This window comes from Physeter macrocephalus, chromosome 18 (genome assembly GCF_002837175.3).
Source record: "Physeter macrocephalus isolate SW-GA chromosome 18, ASM283717v5, whole genome shotgun sequence".
Classification (NCBI taxonomy): domain Eukaryota; kingdom Metazoa; phylum Chordata; class Mammalia; order Artiodactyla; family Physeteridae; genus Physeter; species Physeter macrocephalus.
Window position 1 is genome coordinate 56,884,710 of NC_041231.1, and position 19,206 is coordinate 56,903,915.

General features: G+C 36.1%; 1 protein-coding gene across 1 annotated transcript in view; it reads right to left on the reverse strand.

The window, feature by feature from the left end:
* Positions 1–1,389: 1,389 nt before the first annotated feature.
* Positions 1,390–19,206, reverse strand: part of STT3B (STT3 oligosaccharyltransferase complex catalytic subunit B) — a 105,717-nt gene continuing 87,900 nt past the window's right edge. Inside the window, exons 8-16 of the mRNA XM_024116489.1 lie at positions 18,839–18,887; positions 17,297–17,451; positions 14,663–14,874; positions 13,255–13,442; positions 12,355–12,526; positions 11,303–11,476; positions 8,862–8,975; positions 6,295–6,507; positions 1,390–3,039 (exon numbers count right to left, since the gene is read on the reverse strand). Of these exons, the coding sequence (XP_023972257.1) occupies positions 2,959–3,039; positions 6,295–6,507; positions 8,862–8,975; positions 11,303–11,476; positions 12,355–12,526; positions 13,255–13,442; positions 14,663–14,874; positions 17,297–17,451; positions 18,839–18,887 (1,358 nt within the window). The 3' untranslated portion in view covers positions 1,390–2,958. The remainder of the gene's footprint in view (positions 3,040–6,294; positions 6,508–8,861; positions 8,976–11,302; positions 11,477–12,354; positions 12,527–13,254; positions 13,443–14,662; positions 14,875–17,296; positions 17,452–18,838; positions 18,888–19,206) is intronic.

Here is a 19,206-nt window from a genome sequence, read left to right on the forward strand (position 1 = left end):
ATACTATACATCAATGAAAATAAATCTACAGCTGCATGCAACATTTGGAATTTCATAAAAACTAAGCAAAAGCAGCTAAATAAAAAAAATACATACTTTGATTCCTTTTTATTGTTCAAAGAACATGTACAATTAAATATCTTTAGAAACATAAATTACTGTAAAACCTAGGAGACTGATTACCTCCTAGAGGGGCAAGTAGGACAGGCCAGTGACCAAGTGGGAGCATGAGGAAGCTTCCGGAGTCCTGGCAGTGTTGTTCTCTTGATCTGAGTTGTGGTTACAAAGTTGCTTGTCTTGTGGTAATTTGCTAAGATGTACATTTTTGTCTTCCCAGTGTCACACCTCACACCAAAAGAGGGATTACTTTTTCATTTTAGACACCTGCCATTTCTAACAGACGGCTATTTCTACATTCATTCATGACTCCACCTACCTCAGTGAGGCCTGGGTAACAAGGCAGGGGGTCTGACAGCACCCACATCAAGCAGCACCCATTCCAAAGGAGGAAATTCTGGAGAGGGTTGCACAACAATGTGAATGTACTCAACACTACTGAACTGTACATCTCTAAAATGGTTAAGATGGTAAATTTTATGTATATATTTTACTACCATTTAAAAAAAGTGTGCAGAGGCTCCAGATTTCATAATCTTATGACCTTAAGCTATGGAAACGATAATACCCTAATAGGCTGCTTTTACACCATCTAGTTCTCTGGCCTTTTGGTCATGGCCTGGGGACTCGAAGTTAAAACTCTACAAATGCAAACTCAAGTAAGTAGGTAAGGACATAAGTTTGAAAAATGAATTTTATCTTTGGACTTGCTGCCTCACTGCCTTATTTATACTACAAAGCACTCAGCTTGTTCAATTCTAAGATGTGGAATAAAAATAAAAGCTGTTTTACTGTCTATAATGTCACTTTTCTGCTACAATAAAATCTCAAGTGTGGTTACAATATAGTTTTTGCTGAGGCAATCCACTGAACCAAAATGGGGTTCCCTAACACTGGAAAAGGTGAGAGATCATTCCTGCTCTTAATGAGAAAATTATACAAGACTTGGCTGATTAAATGTCAGAACTTCACAGAGCAGGGCTTTTTTGTTAGAGTCCTAGCCTCATTTACATGGAGATTAAATTCTTATTTGGCTAGGTGTCTTCCCCTCACTCACCCATAAAAAGTCAAAATGAAATTCTCCCTCTGGGGTGGAAAGGAAGGCAAAATAAATAATAGATTAGCTCAACTTAGACCTTAGACCTAAGTTGAACTAATCTAGCACTTTTTTTTCCTACATGTGTTCTCTAAAACCTTTGTAAAAGTGAACAAGAAGTATGTGTTCAATACTGTTAGTCCTTTCAAAAATAAAAGATGTATAAAAGACAACACTTAACACAAAATTTGAATTAACTTTATTTTCCCTACAGTCAACAACTTCTCTGCACTGAATTTTAAAGCAACAAAGTAAAATAAAATCCTCCAAATGACAAGGTATCAGAAATCCAGATTTAGTTACACTTTATTTGTGAAAAGGTTCAACCATTTTATTGGTATGTAAAAGAACCATCATCTGGGTCAAAAATGGATTCTATAAATCAAAGAATATTCTACACTTTGGAAAAGAAAATCAGCGGTAACATTCTCAATGAATATTGTAAATTACACTTTTCTTCATAAAAGTTACATACTATTCTGCACTTTTCCACCAAAAGCAGTGGTGTAAATTATGCTTGTTTATATAAAAAAAAGATATCCTGTGGCAGGAAAAACCCTTTCTCTTTCACTTTTACTAAACAGGAGAAAATTTTCAAGTCTATATAAAGTTGCCTATGAGACGGAAAGTGAACATGTTCAATCTCCATTTATATTTTAGTGCATTTTTTGGACAACTGTCACATTTTTAATAAAAGTAAGAAAATGCATATAGCATTAAAGAGTGTTTCATCAAATGCTTAAGGGATTGACAAAATATGGAGCAGAGGACAAAATCACTGTGATGGATGAAACTATTATAAAAATGAGAGAAATCCAGGCAAACTTTACAAATCCTTGTCATTCTGAAGAATCACACAAAATGAACTTTGGCTACCTGTCCACTTTAAGGGTTTCTTCCTTAATCTTTTGCATGTAAACGAAGTGCTAACCTCAGGACTAAGATACCAAACCCCATCCTGGTAATAAGCAACATTCTGTGCAGTTGCCATGATTTCCAAAGGATAAAAATTTAGCCCTTGAATGAACAACGTATGAGATCTGCTCTGTAAGTACCTGGTGAAAACAACTGCTAACAGCAGCAATAATGTTTCAACATAAAAAAAAACTATTTGAATCGATTACTTACAGGTCCATCTTTGAAACAGCAGCTTCTTCTCAGAGCAAACAGTAAGCAATAGAAAATGTACATTTGATGAAACATTCTTTGCACTGGAGAAACATGAAAATAAATATAGTTCAAGGAAGTATAATTATTTTTCTAATACCTCTTTCTCAGACCGTACTAGTTTACTGGTTCAAGAAGCTTGCATCATATTTTGTCATTCGTATTTTACGTATTGCTATCTGGGTAATTCAAATAAAATGCAGGTCTTGTAAAAGAATAAAAACATTGACAAGTATGCATGTGCCAGGGACCAAATTGGAGGGTTCTTTGGTGCGATTAGTCCAAATTCTCAGATTTGAAGGATAACATGTACCAGTAAAAAAAAAAATCTGCTGTTAGACATTTACAGCAGTGCTCTGTCTTGCTTCACATTACAAATCAAAAACAGCTGTTCTCAGTAAGCCAATTTTATTTTTTAAATCAGGCATTGCCAGAAAGTTTTGTACATTAATCTGGACCAGTGATGGTTCCAGTGATGGTTCTGTACCCTCCGTCGCTGTGAAACATGACATGAGCTAAAGGCAAAGACCGGTTCTCACAAGGACATCTGCTTCAAGTTAGGAACCAGAACAGTATATTTAAACAGTCTTCTTAGACATTTTCTTGCCTTTCTTAAAAACTAGTTTATTTTTAATGTAGCCACGCTTCCTTTTCGCAGTCTAAAAAGAAAACAGAACACATGGTGTTAGTGCACGTTTCCTACGGATTAAAACTACAGATACACACATGGTTTACTGCAGAATGATGAAGACTGTCTTAATAATCCCTCAGATCTTCCTAGGGCTGGACTCCTTGAAACAGTCAATGAGCACCACAAACTGCTCTATGCCAAGGATGCTGAGATCCAAGATGAACTGGACAAGGTCCTCACCTTTAAGATGAAGGACGACCACAGCAGTCCTCAAATGCCTGTCATACATTCCTCACCATCAAGTGAATGAATCCCCACCTCCCCTCTCTCAACCACTAAATGCTTAGGTGTAATAATTACTCACATTTCCAGGCATGATAGAATATATAACTAGACTAAGGATTCAGAAAATGTTAATGGTGCTCCTAGTTTAGTTTCCAAGAATTAGCTGTGTCAGAAATACAAACTGGGCTTCCCTGGTGGCGCAGTGGTTGAGAGTCCGCCTGCCGAGGCAGGGGACACGGGTTCGTGCCCCGGTCCGGGAAGATCCCACATGCCGCGGAGCGGCTGGGCCCGTGAGCCATGGCCACTGAGCCTGCACGTCGGAGCCTGTGCTCCGCAACGCGAGAGGCCACAACAGTGAGAGGCCCGCATACCACAAAAAAAAAAAAAAAAAAAAGAAAGAAATACAAACTAACTTAGTAACTTTTGGAGCCCCAATTTTCTTATCTGTAAAAAATGAGGATGATTATACCTATCTACAAAAATAAAGAGAAATAAAGTTACTTGGCACATTCTCCAATTTAGGTAGGAAAATAAGCACTTAAATATTAAAACAAAACCCAAACACCAAGAAAAAACCCCGTAACATTCCTTGAGCATCACAGATCTTTAAAAAAGACACTTTTCATTTTTCTTAACACTTCAGTATTCCACTTAAAATACTGTCAACTGATGTCTGTGGTATAAGAAATAAATTACTACAAATGTGGTGGTAGAAATTACTGCAAAAATGTTTGCTATTTTAGAGTCTCACAAAGATAAATCAATATAGGACATGGGTCTGACAATCTGGCATATTCATAGATACTGAAAAAAGCAAATTTCTTGGAAATTAGTACTTTAAGGCATCAGTCAAAGCACTGGGTTAGCAGCAGGTGAAGACTCAAGAGACTGACCCCTCAATTCAATTCTCACATTTAAATACAACTTTTGGAGGAGGTTTCAGAAACTCTGGCAAATGCTATGTCATGTACATATATTATGATGTTCAGTTTAAAACAATTTATAATTTTTTTCTAACAGCAACAAAAATACAAGGCAGAATGCAATCCTTCTTAAGGTCACAAGAATTATCTACTGCTAACTTGCCCACAATATATGTTACCTTATTATTAACTTATTTTATTAGGGCAAAAAGTAAAGAATTTCAGAGGGCACAATGTGTAAAAATTCAAACCAGGCCAAGGAGTTGGTTTCTTTATCATCATCACCTACCTTATTTCTAACTTGAAACCTTTTCTATGAGATCCTGTAAAATGCCCCAGGTCTCTGCACGTATATATCTAGGTCCTCAGGGTGTTTCTCTCTAGGAGCAGGTGAGCCATGCAGCCCTGGACTACAGTTCCCAGTGCCTCAGCCATGTCAGCTTGGCAGTGGCAGGAAGTGGCTGCTGTACTCACTCACACTCCCTTCAACCCCCGAAATAAAAACCAGGTTGGAGAGAGGAAAGCAAAACAAAAAACATTCCTGCTAGTACAAAACTGTGTATAAAGCCATGGAAACCAGAAATACTAGATCCAGGTTGTTGGCTAATAGAATACGTTTTTGGCATACAAGACAGATGGATTTTTATTTATCCATTCACTTATTTGGGGGAAATGATGAGAAGACAAAGAGGTCAGATTAAGAAACTTCACTATCAACAGTTATACAGCAAGTTCAATGCCTTGTTTTTCATAACTGGGCTGAGATGTCTTAGGAGTGACTGCCTTCAGACTGGCAGCATTTGTTCTGACTTCTGCACTGATGTGACTCACCAGTTTCTCCTACCACGTGCCTATGAGACACCAGATCACTTGATATGACTGACACAGTGAGTGCCAGCTCTCTGTGACTTAAATACGTTAGTCTAGATATGGTAACCTATTCCTGGCACAGAAAGTATTCAAAGTTTCTATTTACATACCATACAGTTAATATTCAGCACTTTATAGTACAAATAGAAATAATCTTTATTCTGAACATATCTGAAGTATATTTTAAGTAATACAAAGGGATAAGACAATTCCTTCAATGATTTAAAATAACTGATCTGAGCAATGTAAACCTAGTTTCAAGACTGGTTTCAAGACTTAAAGAAGACTGAGATCAGTCTAATAACAATTAGTATTATAAGGGTAGTACCTTAAAATACAATCTTAATATTTCTTCTGACTGCTCATTATTTTCCATCTCTCACAGAGGGCAAACCATATAAATACTCATTTTTCAGTAGCTTTTATAGCAAAGATTAGATCTATTTGGCTTAAGTGAGCCATAATGACCTCCAATAGAAGACTTCATATCTTATTAAATATTTATTACAAAAGGATTGCAATAGTCTCATCATCATAATTCTACCTACAAGCTTTGTCATGACAATTACATTTAAAAATAATTATCTTAAGATAAATGATTTTTTTCGTTCAAGACTCAAACCAACTCAAGTTTATTTTTTATTCAATGAATAATACATAACATCGTACTGAGAATGGAACATGAAAATGCTATATAAATTTGCTTTGACCAAAAGATGAACGAATCACAACTGTTATTACTTGTTTGGCATTTTTGATTTCACAAAGGTTCAGAAGCCACAGACACATCTCACTTTACAAACAAGTCTTACTAATGGGAGTGGCACAAGCTAAAGCCAGAACGCCTCTGGAAAATCTTAGCTTGATTCACTGATAACCACTCTTCCCTATTGAGAACTATCCAGAACAGTTGCTGCTTGGGGTACCTGAAGTGCTCAGTTTGCAAGGATTGCCCTCAGCAGGCTGGCTTTATATCTACTTTGTATATAAGCCTTGGTCTTTATTCATCTGGCAAATGAAAATTTATTCGCAATTTTCAGTAATTATTTATCAGTCAAACCAACCAATCTTGAGTTACCCTTTTTTTCTTTTTTGAATTTTATTTATTTTTTTATACAGCAGGTTCTTATTAGTTAGCCCTTTTATACATACTAGTGTATATATGGAGTTACCCTTTCATAAACATGACTTCATTTGGCACCCACCTTCTTTGACAAATACTTCTGTTTTGGGAAAATGTTGGTTACTCGAGGTTTGTGGTCTAGTGTCTCCCTGTTATCGGGTGCTTTCACTTTATATATCCTTACAAGCCAGTGCTCTGATGTAAAGGCCTCCTCCAAATGCTTGAATTTAATGTCCTTGTTTCCAATCTCAGCATTACGTGTTCGATCAAAACCTGGGGGTGTACGGAAATCCAGCTGCAAAAGTGACATTAGTATTAGATGTTAACCATATTGGAAAGCTTGCAATATTAGAAGGTAGTAAATGTTAGCAGCAGAGTAAAACTTTCTCCTTTTAAACTAGGAAAACACAATCAGAGCAATATATTGTAACAGTTCTAATATGTTGCTAACCAGATAGGAAAAACTCTGCAAGAGAGAAACTAAATACATTAGAATTAGAGTTTCACTGAACCCTTAAAGTGGATGAATAGCCTACAGGCATAAAAAAACCAAAATAGCAAAATGAAATCCATTAAAGCCCTTCTTATAGGTATTCAGAGAAAACACACTGAAGGGCCTGCTTTTCTGCCCCAGGGCCTTGCACTATACTATCTACTCTTTCAATCTCAAAGTTCTTCATTCAGTGATTTTGCATGGCTGGTCCCTTTCTATCCTTTGGTCTCAGCCCAAATACCACCCCTTCAGGAAAATATTTTCTTGAGGTTGATGGTTGAGAAGTCTCCTCCATTGATTCCTTATTCTTTTACTCTACAGTGTTTGTTGCTAAGGTTTTTATTTATTTTTAAAATTACCTATATCCTCCAACAGGATGTAAGCTGCATGATGACTTCACACACTGAATAGTGTGGCTCTATCTCACCAGCATTACTTGTTAAATAAATGCACAAGTAAAGCAGTGATGCTAACCAACCTGAAATTGGGAACTACAAAGGAAGTCAGACAAGCCAAACCATGGGAAGATTAACCAAGAATGAAAGGAGGAAAAAATGGAGGGACGGGAGAAGATTTTAAGAAATTCTCAGACTAAGTTTATGTTGCCACACAGAACTTAAATGAATTCAACTTAAAAATAAAACCAAAAACCAAATCTCCTCCAGTGCGAGAATAACTTGTTATTGCACATCTATACAAGAGCAAAGTTATATACTTCATGTCTTTAACATATTATTCTTGAGTAGGGAAAGGCATCAAAATGAATGCATGCTAGAGGCACGGCTTAGAGCTCTTGATAAACGTGACAGAAAAAAAAGTCCTTCAATGCTCTCATTAGTGAACAGAGAAACTAATCTTTCACCCATTTTCTGAGGTAGCTAATTATTATGGCTTAAGTTGCTTCTTTCTTAGCATGAGTTTAGAGACCAGGCAGTGGCCTTCAAAGAAAACACAAACAAAAACCTAAATCTTGGGCTTCCCCGGTGGCGCAATGGTTGAGAATCCGCCTGCCAATGCAGGGGACACGCGTTTGAGCCCCGGTCTGGGAAGATCCCACATGCCGCGGAGCAACTAGGCCCGTGAGCCACAGCTACTGAGCCTGCGCGTCTGGAGCTTGTGCTCCGCAACAAGAGAGGCCGCGAAAGTGAGAGGCCCGCGCACCGCAATGAAGAGTGGCCCCCGCTAGCCGCAACTAGAGAAAGCCCACGCACAGAAACAAAGACCCAACATAGCCAAAAAAAAAAAAAAAAAATTTGTTTAAATTAAAAAAAAAAACACCTAAATCTGGTAGTAAAATTTTTGTCTATTTTTTCAGAGCCACCTGTAGAGTAATTCCAAGCAAATAATGATGAAACAGTATCTTGATCCCTGGTATTTGTATAAAATTAAACAAACAATTTTTCTTCTGCCATTGATGTAACCTTAGTATGAAGGTGTAACTTGGTATGACAGTCATGCAATCTGAGAGCTATGAAGAATCATAGAAGCCATCAGTCCAACCCCCATTATACACGGACAAGGAAAAAAACAAGTCCAGAGAGAATGTGACTTGTCCAAGGGTTACGTGACCTGACAGAGCCAGATCTGGAACCCAGGTGTTGTGACAGTCCGTTATCTGTTCTTTTTGCCACGATGCCTCTTTGCCCATTCACTCATTTTTGTCGACTCTTAATCTTTTGTACCATATCATTCTAATTTTCTGGGAAAGCTATGACCCAGAGAGTCCTAGCTCTCTGTGGTAATGGAGAACAGGGAAACAGTGAATATGTGAAGTGACTAAATAATTCATCTCTTTAATTTCAGGCTTTCCCCGACCAGGCAGTGAAGTTAAACTACTTAAGATCACACTGTTTCCCAGCTGGAAGACCTCTCCCGGTCTTCCAAAAGCATGAAGTCAAAAAGTGAGATGGCAATCAAAGAATGGATTTGAGCCTATGTTAATTAACAATTTTGGAAAGAAATCTTCGATCTAAGAAATATTTCCTCATTTTTTACATACAAGTTTCAGAAATTAAATTTAATAGAGAAAAAATCTTTAGATTAGCACATTTTTCTTTACAGCGCAACCAAAACATCATTATCCTGTTTTTTAGAGTCAAACAAGGCTACTTAATATTCCTTTGAATAAAGATTATAGAAAAATTGATGTAACTAACCTGCATTTCTCCAAATCTGTAGTATGACATTTTATACATAAGGCAATTCAACAAAGTAGGGGATCCTGCTTTGTCTACACGGAATTCTCCTTGTGGGGTGAAATAGTCACTTTCCTACAGGAAAGAATCCAGAAGTTTGTGTCAGTTTAATATAACCAATTCAAAGCTACAGGTTCCCTTTTTCATTTCCCCATAAGAAATAACTTTTGAGGTATCTTCATAAAGTCATATTTAGTTACATCTCAAAAAAACATAGTATCAGAAGATGAATTTATAAATTTAATGTCATCTCTTAAAAAACCCACAGAACTATCATGGGTGTTTTTTAAAGCTCAGTATAGAAATCATTTATAGAAAATAAACAAGAGTATCCAAGAAAACATAGAGAAAAAGAACAATAGTCTGTTAGAGTGAGGGAGGGCGATTATTAATTAATTCTACCAGATTTTAAACCATGTTATAATACAACCTCAATAATTTAAGAAAAAAAAAAAGGTACCAATACCATGGTTTAATATCAGGTAGGCCGACTAAATTTGTTCTTTATTTTTCCATAAGAACTTTTAAAATCAGTTCTTTAGTTGAGAGGGGAATGTTTAGAAAACTTCTGTAGGAATTTTTATTGGGAGCTCATCAAATTTATGAATTAACCTCTAAGAGGGCTAATCTGACACCATCGATAGAAATTTCTCATCTAGGAATTTATCCTACAGATATACTTATACATGGGCAAAATGATGAGTGTAGAAGGTTATTTATCGCACCACTGTTTATGAGATTAAAAAACTGGAATCAACCTAAATGTCCATTAACAGGGACAGGTTAAATAAATCATGGTGCACACACACAATGGAAGACACTATGCAGATATAAAAAAAAAGGAACGAAGAAGAATGCCCATAAGATCTCCACAATATATTGTGAAGTGGACTTTTTTCTTTTTCTTTTCTTGGGGTGGGGGGTGTAAACTTTTACTGTATATCCCTTTATATTTTATTTTTTGAACCATGTGAATGTGTAAATAACCTATTCACAAAGCATAGGAATTAAGGATTTTTCTCTATATAAATGGTTCAAAGCATATATCTGGATCTACCACGTCAGTTTTAACACTGCTAAAGCAAATGCACAAATGAAAATTACATACTAGGAGGATTAAATTAAGACCAATTTAACACAAGGTAATACTGTTTATTAATCGTAGTTAAGGGGAAATGTCACAGCATTTACATTTAAACAGGAAATCTGGGGCTTTACTCGACTTCGTCCCTGTCACATAAAACACATTCATACATTTTCCCAAAAGGTTCTTTTATTCTGGATCAGCAGTGAATCTTACTGTCATCTTTTGTGCCTTCACCACGTAAACCACAATGCTGGGTGCCCAACCTCTCTGAGCTCACAGCTGAGTGGGAGAGATACAACAGAATCTACCTACAAACCAGGCTGGATGTGATCTGATGACGCACCAGAGAAGGGCTTCTGGAGAGGGGACAAATTTGTGGTAGGGAAGGTACTCCAAGAAGAAAAGAGTATAAACACGTGTGTCAGATGAGCCAAGGAAAGAAACCACGAGGCAAGTTACATGGGCTAGAGTAGATCGACAGAGTGGAAAAAGGTGATAGAAGGACAAGAGGCCAGCAAAGGAAAGTGAAGTATTAAGGGGTTGCATTCTGAGTTAAAGCGTTTGGATTTCATACCACTGCTTCATTATTTCAATCATCATTATGATTATTTCAAACCAGCCACTAGGCTGAAGCTTCATCTCTGTTACTATAAATTCTCATAACAGCACTACAAATGAATTATTCCTGGCATCTGTTAGTGATCAACTGAAACAGCCGTAATCACCATTATAACACTAGAAACTAGAACAAGACCTAGTGCTCGAAGCATATAATGCTGACTGGCTGAAAAACAACCTGCCCATAGCACCAAGCTGACAGTGGCAGGGTTTAGTTCCAACTCACGTCTGTCTGGTTTCAAGGACCCTTTCCTTAAACTAATGAAGGCTTTAAAAAAAAAAAAAAAAAAGGTGGAAAGTTACATGATCAATGTCATGTTAGACTGGGAGAGGGAACAAGACTAAGGCAAAGATAGCAAGTTCAAGGCTACTGTCCTATTTCAGGTTTATGAGCATAGGGGTCAATGCCAGAGTGGAAGCAATGAAAATGGAAGGAAAGGGCAGAAGTGACAGGCTGTAAGGAGTAAAGGCAAGAATTTTGACAAGGGATTGCTTTGTAGGGGAGAATGGAAGTACCAGGTATGAGTTTCCAAAGTTTTAAACCTGGGAAAATGCTTATGGTATCTTTAATAACAGTAAAGTCAGACTGAAGAACTAATTTGGGGGATAGGATAATGAAAACAAACAATGCAATTAGCAAGGTAAGAGGGCTACTGGGAGCTGTCTTTCACACACCAAGAACGACCTAGTTTCTTACCCGAATATCTTTTGGATGTTCCCCTTCAGCTATCCTAACCATCCAGAGAAATTTGTTGATATCATCACCAGAATACCCAATAACCCCTCCAAAAATAACCAAAACATAATCTACATCCAGACTCCTCATGATTTTATAGGCTGCTGTTTCATTTGAAGACATGGCTTTTCCCACCTACAGAATAAAAAATGAGAATGTGTGTACTTAGTCCCAAAATACACTAAAAATAAAAATGAACGCACATTTTTACTTTAAGATGGAATGCATCTCAAGAGTTTGATTTACATGGGATTCTTTTTATAGAAATGAATTGCTATGAATTCAACAGATTTACTGAGATTTATAAGCACCTCACTTACTACAACCAATTATAGCAGAAATGTCAAAATCAGAAATACATGCTCTAATATTTTGCTAATAATTAGGTCTCATGAAATTAACATTTTTATATGAAAGTAGGCAAGCTTAAAAGAAGTAGAACTTCTCATAACCTCAGGACGAGGATGTCCATCCATCTAGCTAGCACAAATAAATTCTTCTCTTCAGTTTACTAAACATCTAATGATTAGCTACAACACTAATACAAAGAGAACTCATTTGGCTAACACCAAGTTATCTATTTAAAATCTTTAAAGAACAGAGAGGTGATTAATTAACGTAAATTAGTTATTTAAAAGCTAGAGCGAACATAATTTGCATGCCCATAAAACACAGTGCATTTGTTTTACATATTTGCAAATACTTTTCTTAACTTATGAAATGGAAAATACAAGACAAATGTAATATTTTAAGTTTCAGATTTTGCCTAATTCTCCAGCAAACAGTCTACAATTCTGAATGATACTTAAATAAATTCTATTCTTAAAAACAAAATAAGTAAGCATACCTTGAACTCACTTTATTGAATAAATATGTAGAGAAGTATGTTCAAAATTCAGCAAGCAAAGAGTATTTTCACCCACATTTTTCCTACTTAATCACAAGTGAAGTCTGATTGCTAAGTAGTGAATAAAGGTTTGTAGCTTTTGATCTTTTGTTGATCAAATTCTTACCAGTGCTATGTGGCTGTTATTCCAGGTGTTATTATCCACCAAAGTAGTTCTATTAGCCATCCCAGCTATTTGATAGCCATAATCCCACCAAGACATCACTCGGGCATGTTCATCTGTATTTTGCCTCAGCCAAAAGTAAGCTTCTCTAAAATCATCTAAGATATTCCTGGTGCTGAAAACAATCACAATATTCTTTTAAATGATATCTTAGAAGTGTGAAGCTGGTAACTTAAAACCTTGAGGTGCCAGGCCACTAAGTAATTTCACATTTAAGGATGGTAGTTAAAGGCCTCCATAGTAGGGAGAAAAAAAAAAAAATCGATGAAGAGCTAGACTAGTGCTTCTTAGACTTTAATATGCATACAAACCACCAGGCCATCTTGTAAAAAAGCAAATTCTGGTTTAGTAGTTCCGGGGTGGAGCCTGATACTGAGCAAGTCTAATGAGCACCCAAGTGAAGCAGAAGCTGGGGTGGGAATGCGGGGTTGCAGTACATAAACCAGCTATCCTTAAACTGTAGCTGCATCAGAATCACCAGGGGGGCTTATTAAACCACAGATCGCTGAGTCTCACCCCCAGGTTTCTCATTCTACACACCGAGGTGGGGTCAAGAATTTATATTTCTAAAGGATTTCCTGGTAATGATCATGCTTTGTGTCCAAGCACAACACTTTGAGAAAGACTAATGTGTATGTTATATATGCAAAGATATTTTGGAAAAGAGCATGAAATACAATGATTATTACCTACTTCTACCAAAGGGGACGGGCAGGGGAAAGGTCACAAGAAAAGCACAGCAGATTCAAATGCAGAGCCTCACAAACATCTTTGAATTTTATCTTTTGAGACAGGAAAAAAGGGTAGGTATAAAATCTTTTTGTAGTCAAGTTGTCTTCTTACCCGTCATGATTGTAAGAGGCCAGGACCACACTTGGGCTGGAGTAGGCATTGCTTGTGACCCAGGTACAGTGGACTGCAAACATCATCAACAGCATCAGCATCAACATGGTAACAATGCTTTTTATATTAGGACCTAATCCCTCTTCAGTTTTTTCCTGTTCAGTTACATGCTTCCTCACTTTACCTGCCTGAAAATGCAAAAAAACTGATGAGACAAATTCATCATTTGACTTGCTTTCATTAAGGGAGAAGTTGGGAGAATGTTATCTATCAATTTAATTCTTTCAGAAGGAAAATGTATAACCATCAGGAATTCTCATGTGGGTCATACAACATTTTCTAAAAATTATCAAGGTGGATTCTAAAGTCAAATGTGAATGAGAAGGCTTCCTGGAACTAAACCCAATCCAGGAGCAGGTTGCAGAGCAAAAAATCTCCAGTAAGAAGCTGTTTTCAAACTCAACTGTCCTTATGTTTTACGTAAATACAAAGGGGATAACCAAATGGTCTCATGCTGGCCACCTTTTCTTATAAAAAATCTGAATTCCTTACCCTGAAAACAGCAATGTCCAGCTATAATCCAGACCATATAGGACTTTAGTATAGGAAAAAACTGCATTATCAGAATCAGTTTTCTAATTTCCAAACCCCAAACCAACAGACTTGTTAAAATCAAGATTACATTTTTGAAAACAAAACAAAAACCTCACCGAACAGAGAATAGGTCAGAGGTTCTAAATTGCAAGGCTAGTTATTAAGAAACCACAAAACAAAACATAACAAACACAAAAGCAGGTATGTGCCTTATTAGCACTAATCTGTATGAATAATATTGGACCTATCATAGTAAAGAAAGAAAATTTCAAAATTAATACATATACTGCGAAGTTCATTGCTTATTGCTACTTAAAAATCTAGTTAATAAAGTTTACTATGTCATCCAAGACAAGTGCTCTGATTCTAAGTCTTTTCCACACTTGCACCAAATATAATCCTGCTGTTAGCTGAGAAGTTAAAAGTGAATTACATTATTATATGGGCCAGCCACCTAGTGCTAACGAACTGGAGACTTTTTTTTAAGGCACTTATTCCCCTCGTGAATCACTATTCAGTCAACCAAATATTTTAAAAGTTTACAGTGAATATGGACCTCAAGGATAAGCACTTTGCACATGGTTTCAGAAGGATTTATAGTGCTAAATTTTATGTAATTTAGTAGAGCATCAGCTTTCTGAGTGAAAAGACCAACCAGGATTCAAAGTTTGAGGCAAGCAGTAAAGACCAACTAGAAATGTCATAGTTTGCCTAAATTCTTGTTTAATCACCCTTTATAATATATATAAGTTCTTACTGTGGTGGAAAAATAAAACATGTAAAAATTTTAAAGGCCTTACTTTAGATTTCCCACCTTATCATACAAATTTCCTGGGTTTCTCTTGTCATCCTCATCACTGCTGTCCTCCACAGGTGGGTTTTCCCTTTTCATGTCATCCCCCAAATAATGCTCAAAAACATTTGAGAATGCAATTGCAGACAGCATACAGACGACTGGAGTCAAGGTCAACATCAGCCGCACCATCACGCCAGCAAAGTAGACAGCACTGATGGCATACAGAGCAACTGCAAAGACAAGTTCTCTCGTAACACTTCAGAAGAGAAAAGGGTCCCAGGAAACTCCACTGACTGACTATTTAAAACTATTTAAAACAAAATCTAAAAACAGACAAACATCTCATAAAAGGGCTAATTGTTTTTATTTATTTATTTATTTAAAGGGGAACTTTTTAAAAAAAATAAATTTATTTTATTTATTTTGTTTTTGGCTGTGTTGGGTCTTTGTTGTTGCACGCAGGCTTTCTCTAGTTGTGGCGAGCCGGGGCTACTCTTTGTTGCAGTGCGCAGGCTTCTCACTGCGGTGGCTTCTCTTGCTGCAGAGCACAGGTTCTAGGTGCGTGGGCTTCAGTGGTTGTGGCATGTGGGCTCAGTAGTTGTGGAGCATGGGCTTAGTTGCTCCACAGCATGTGGGATCTTCCTGGACCATGGCTCAAACCCGTGTCCCCTGCATTGGCAGGCGGATTCTTAACCACTGCGCCATCAGGGAAGCCCTAATTGTTTTTAAATTGATAATGCTACCCAATTTAAAAGTCATATTTAGAAATTATAACTAGTGTTGACAAAATAAACACTGCATATCAACAGTTTAGAGAAGCATATCATGATTCAAGTTTAATTATAGCTACTATGGGGAATGAGACAATTCATTATTTGTCAACAGCATCACATATTAGAAAAATAGGTTAACTGAGAGATGAAAACATGTTTGGTGAATTGTATTATTAGGCACAATAAGTTTATAGAATCAAATAAAGTCTATGAAAAGTCTGTGCCAGTATCTGGCATAATGCCTGCTTTAATGTAAGAATGGGATGAGAAAAATATAATTTATTACCAAAGGAGGAACTTAAAAAGTTATTGCCAAGAAACTTAAAAAAAAAAAAAAATTGGAAGTAATTTCCAACAGTCAAAGCTTTCCAGATAATGTGCTCACCACAAGGAAAGGCTCTATCATTTCTGGCTAGAGGCTATATGACTTTACAAAGTTATTGAGTCATTTGAGTGCCTATCTCATTTGAAGCTAATTCACATTTTTTTTCCTGACTAAAAAATACATTTATTATACCATATTGTTTATCTCAATGGATTTTTATATATGCACACACCTATGTAATTACCACCCATATAGAAATACAGAACATCTGTATACCTCCTCAGGAGAATCCCTCATGCCTCTTCCCAGTCAATAACTGCTCCCCTCACCGCCCCTCCCCCTTTTTTACCTTAAAAGTCCAAAAAGGTAATCACTATTTGGACTTTTAAAGCAATAATTTAGTTTTCCTTGTTCTTAAACTTCATAGTAATGAAATTATATAAAAATGTTCTCTTTTGTACTGGTTTCTTTTAATTACCCATGCTATTCTTTTATTAATTGTTGTGTTGTATTCTACTGTACAAATACATAAAAATCTCTATCCTACTGCTGATAACCTTTGGAATGTTTCTAATTCAGGCCTATTATGGATAAAGTTGCTATGTATACTCTTAAACATGTCCTTTATGGGACACATGCACTTCCTTCTCTTGGGTATATACCTAGGATTGGGACTGCTAAGTCATAAGTGGGCAATATGTCTAAGCTAAAATCTTTTTGAATGATGCAATATTAACATGGCCTTATCCAGAGTCCACTGACCTACAGAAACCAGAAAAGGAGTGTCATCCTTTGGTTAGAACCTATGCAGATGCTATTTTATCTCTCCTGACTTCACTCTGGAACAGTAACTTTTGAGTGTCTCTCATGATCCAGGACCCATACTTGCACAAACTATTTGCTTGTATGACCCTGTGCATATTACAAAGCTTTTTCAGTTTCAGGTTTTATCAAATGCAAAACAGCCACAGCATACTTCTTGTGATGACTGAATTACATAAAAGTGTTTGGTATCTGTTTATTTTGTCCATTTATATTTTGAATGTCAGATCCTAAACACTGGCTTTAAAATAGTTTGTATATCTACGTCTTTTAAGTTGGAAATTACACAAATCTATCAGTCAAGAGGGTGTTTACTTAAAGGTGATTCTTATTCCATTACAAAATGTACTTTTGCACTGAAATTTGGATCATGGATGCCCCTGCAAATTTCTTCCTACTTAATTGGATTTAACTGAGAAAATAAAGTCAAGTCTATTCTGTCAACAGTTATAATTTCCAATTCTCAGCCACAGACTATAATTACATTAACCTCTCAGAAAACAATAAATTGAATGAAAAATTTATACACTAGTCCAAAATGAAAAGTTAATAATTAGAGTATATGTAATGCAAATTTACTGAATTATTCTTGGTTAAGCACTTATGCTAAGTAAGAGAGGAAAGTTTATCTTAAATATGCATAGAGTCAAGCAAAGAAAAACAAAACTTTAAAGTGCAGTGATAATCTCAACAAAAATAAATAAGTCAAAGTATTTATTAAAAATCTCTTACCAAATACTCTTTCATCATTGATATTTTTAATGCAGAACCACAGGCCTGCTGGGAAGGTACACACAAGAATATGTAGATCAAAGAAGAAAGATACCCAAGTTGTGGGTTGATGCTCAGACACTGATGCAATAATTGGAATGTGTATTTTTGCATACCTGGTATTAAAAAAAGTTAACATTATTTAAAAGTAAATGATAAAACAGGAGTTCCTTTTAGATGAATAAACTTTCTCTGATTGTAGATATGGTTCCTATCCCTACCTCTTCTTGCTTAAAAGTACATTCCAATGTAACCAGCTAGAGTGGAAATAAATCTGATACACACTGGTAAAACCAAAACCAATATGACCCTCCTAAAATCAGAATTATCTAAGGCCAGTTATAAAAGTGTTGGCTCTGACTTCTAACACAAAAATCTTTGCTCAAATAGGAATTTGTTTTGCAGTTTTAACTTAGTACTTTTCTAAGTTTGCATCAACAAGCTTCACTATCTTCTGGACTTATTACTAGCAGAAATACCTTATCCGATAAGATATCATATTGCCACAATACCTTTCTTAACAAGGAGATGGCACAGAGGCTGGTGAGGGAAATGGAAAAGACAGGACAAATTTTCCCTGAAATTCCAAAGTGGTCAGTTAAAGTCTGAAAGCAAGAATAAGTATGACTAACAAAAATTTAACCTAGGATTTTAGCCTAATCAGAATAACTAACTTCTACAACTGGGGTTTTCCCTCAAACTCTGGTGATGCAAAGGCTGATCTCTGGAAGTTTGTGTCTGTTAGCTTCAGCCATTCATACATAATTTGCTTATGCCCTTTAATTAGTCATGGGCAGGAGCCCTTTTGGTATCACACCAAAGGGCAGGCCTGTTCAATAAATTGTGGTAGGTTTTTTATTCGGCCACATGGGGAGTAACAAAAAAGATGGAATAGCAGAATCAAGGGAGAGAAGTAAATTATCACCAAGAGATATTTTCTTATCCTTAGGAAAACATTTCTAGAGATAAAAAATTATTGAGCTAATTTAAAACTAAAATTTTTTTACTAACTCTTTTTACAATAGCACTCTTAAAAAGCACAACAAATATTCTCTGGTATATTTGATAGGTTAAAAAATATCAAGAAACTTAGATAATGTGGTATTAAAAAGAAAGTTAAATTTTTCTTCATATCTACGGCATACAGATGCTATAACATAGCATCTATCCTTAATGATTAAAAATTAAATATTACTAACAGATGGAAACTTTGAATACATTGGTAAAAACAAAAATCAATTATTAAAATGGCACATGTTACCTGAAATATTTTAACAAATAAAACTAAAATAAGGAGTTGCCCATGAACAGAAATGTGACTTACGTATCACACTAAAGGTGAATTCCAAACAGGTATTATAACAGACAAAATACAACATTTACTAAACTAGTACATGCTAGATACTTTAGAAATGTTGCCCAGGTATTGACAGAGATACTAACAGTAAAGAACAAGCGACAAAAGGGAAATAACATGAGGGCAAATAACTTATCTGCACTTACCCAGTATCCCACAATGAGTAAAATCTGCCACTCCACGGTGCAATGTAACCTTGGAAGGAAAAATGTAGAGGAAATTAATCTGCCTTTTCACTGTTTTTATGTTTATTCATTATTATGGATTAATTTAAGCTAATATTAAAAGAATTCTTGTTTTTTAAAAAAATAGGTGACAACGTATTTTCACACAGCTGGCAGTCAGATAAAATAAGGTTAGGGATCAAATAAAAAAAATATCCACGGACATTACATTTCCAGAGAAATACAACAAGTTGACAGATAAAATTGTAGAATGTTTTCCAATTCTCTCTCTCTTTTTTTTTTTTTGCGGTACGCGGGCCTCTCACTGTTGTGGCCTCTCCCGTTGCGGA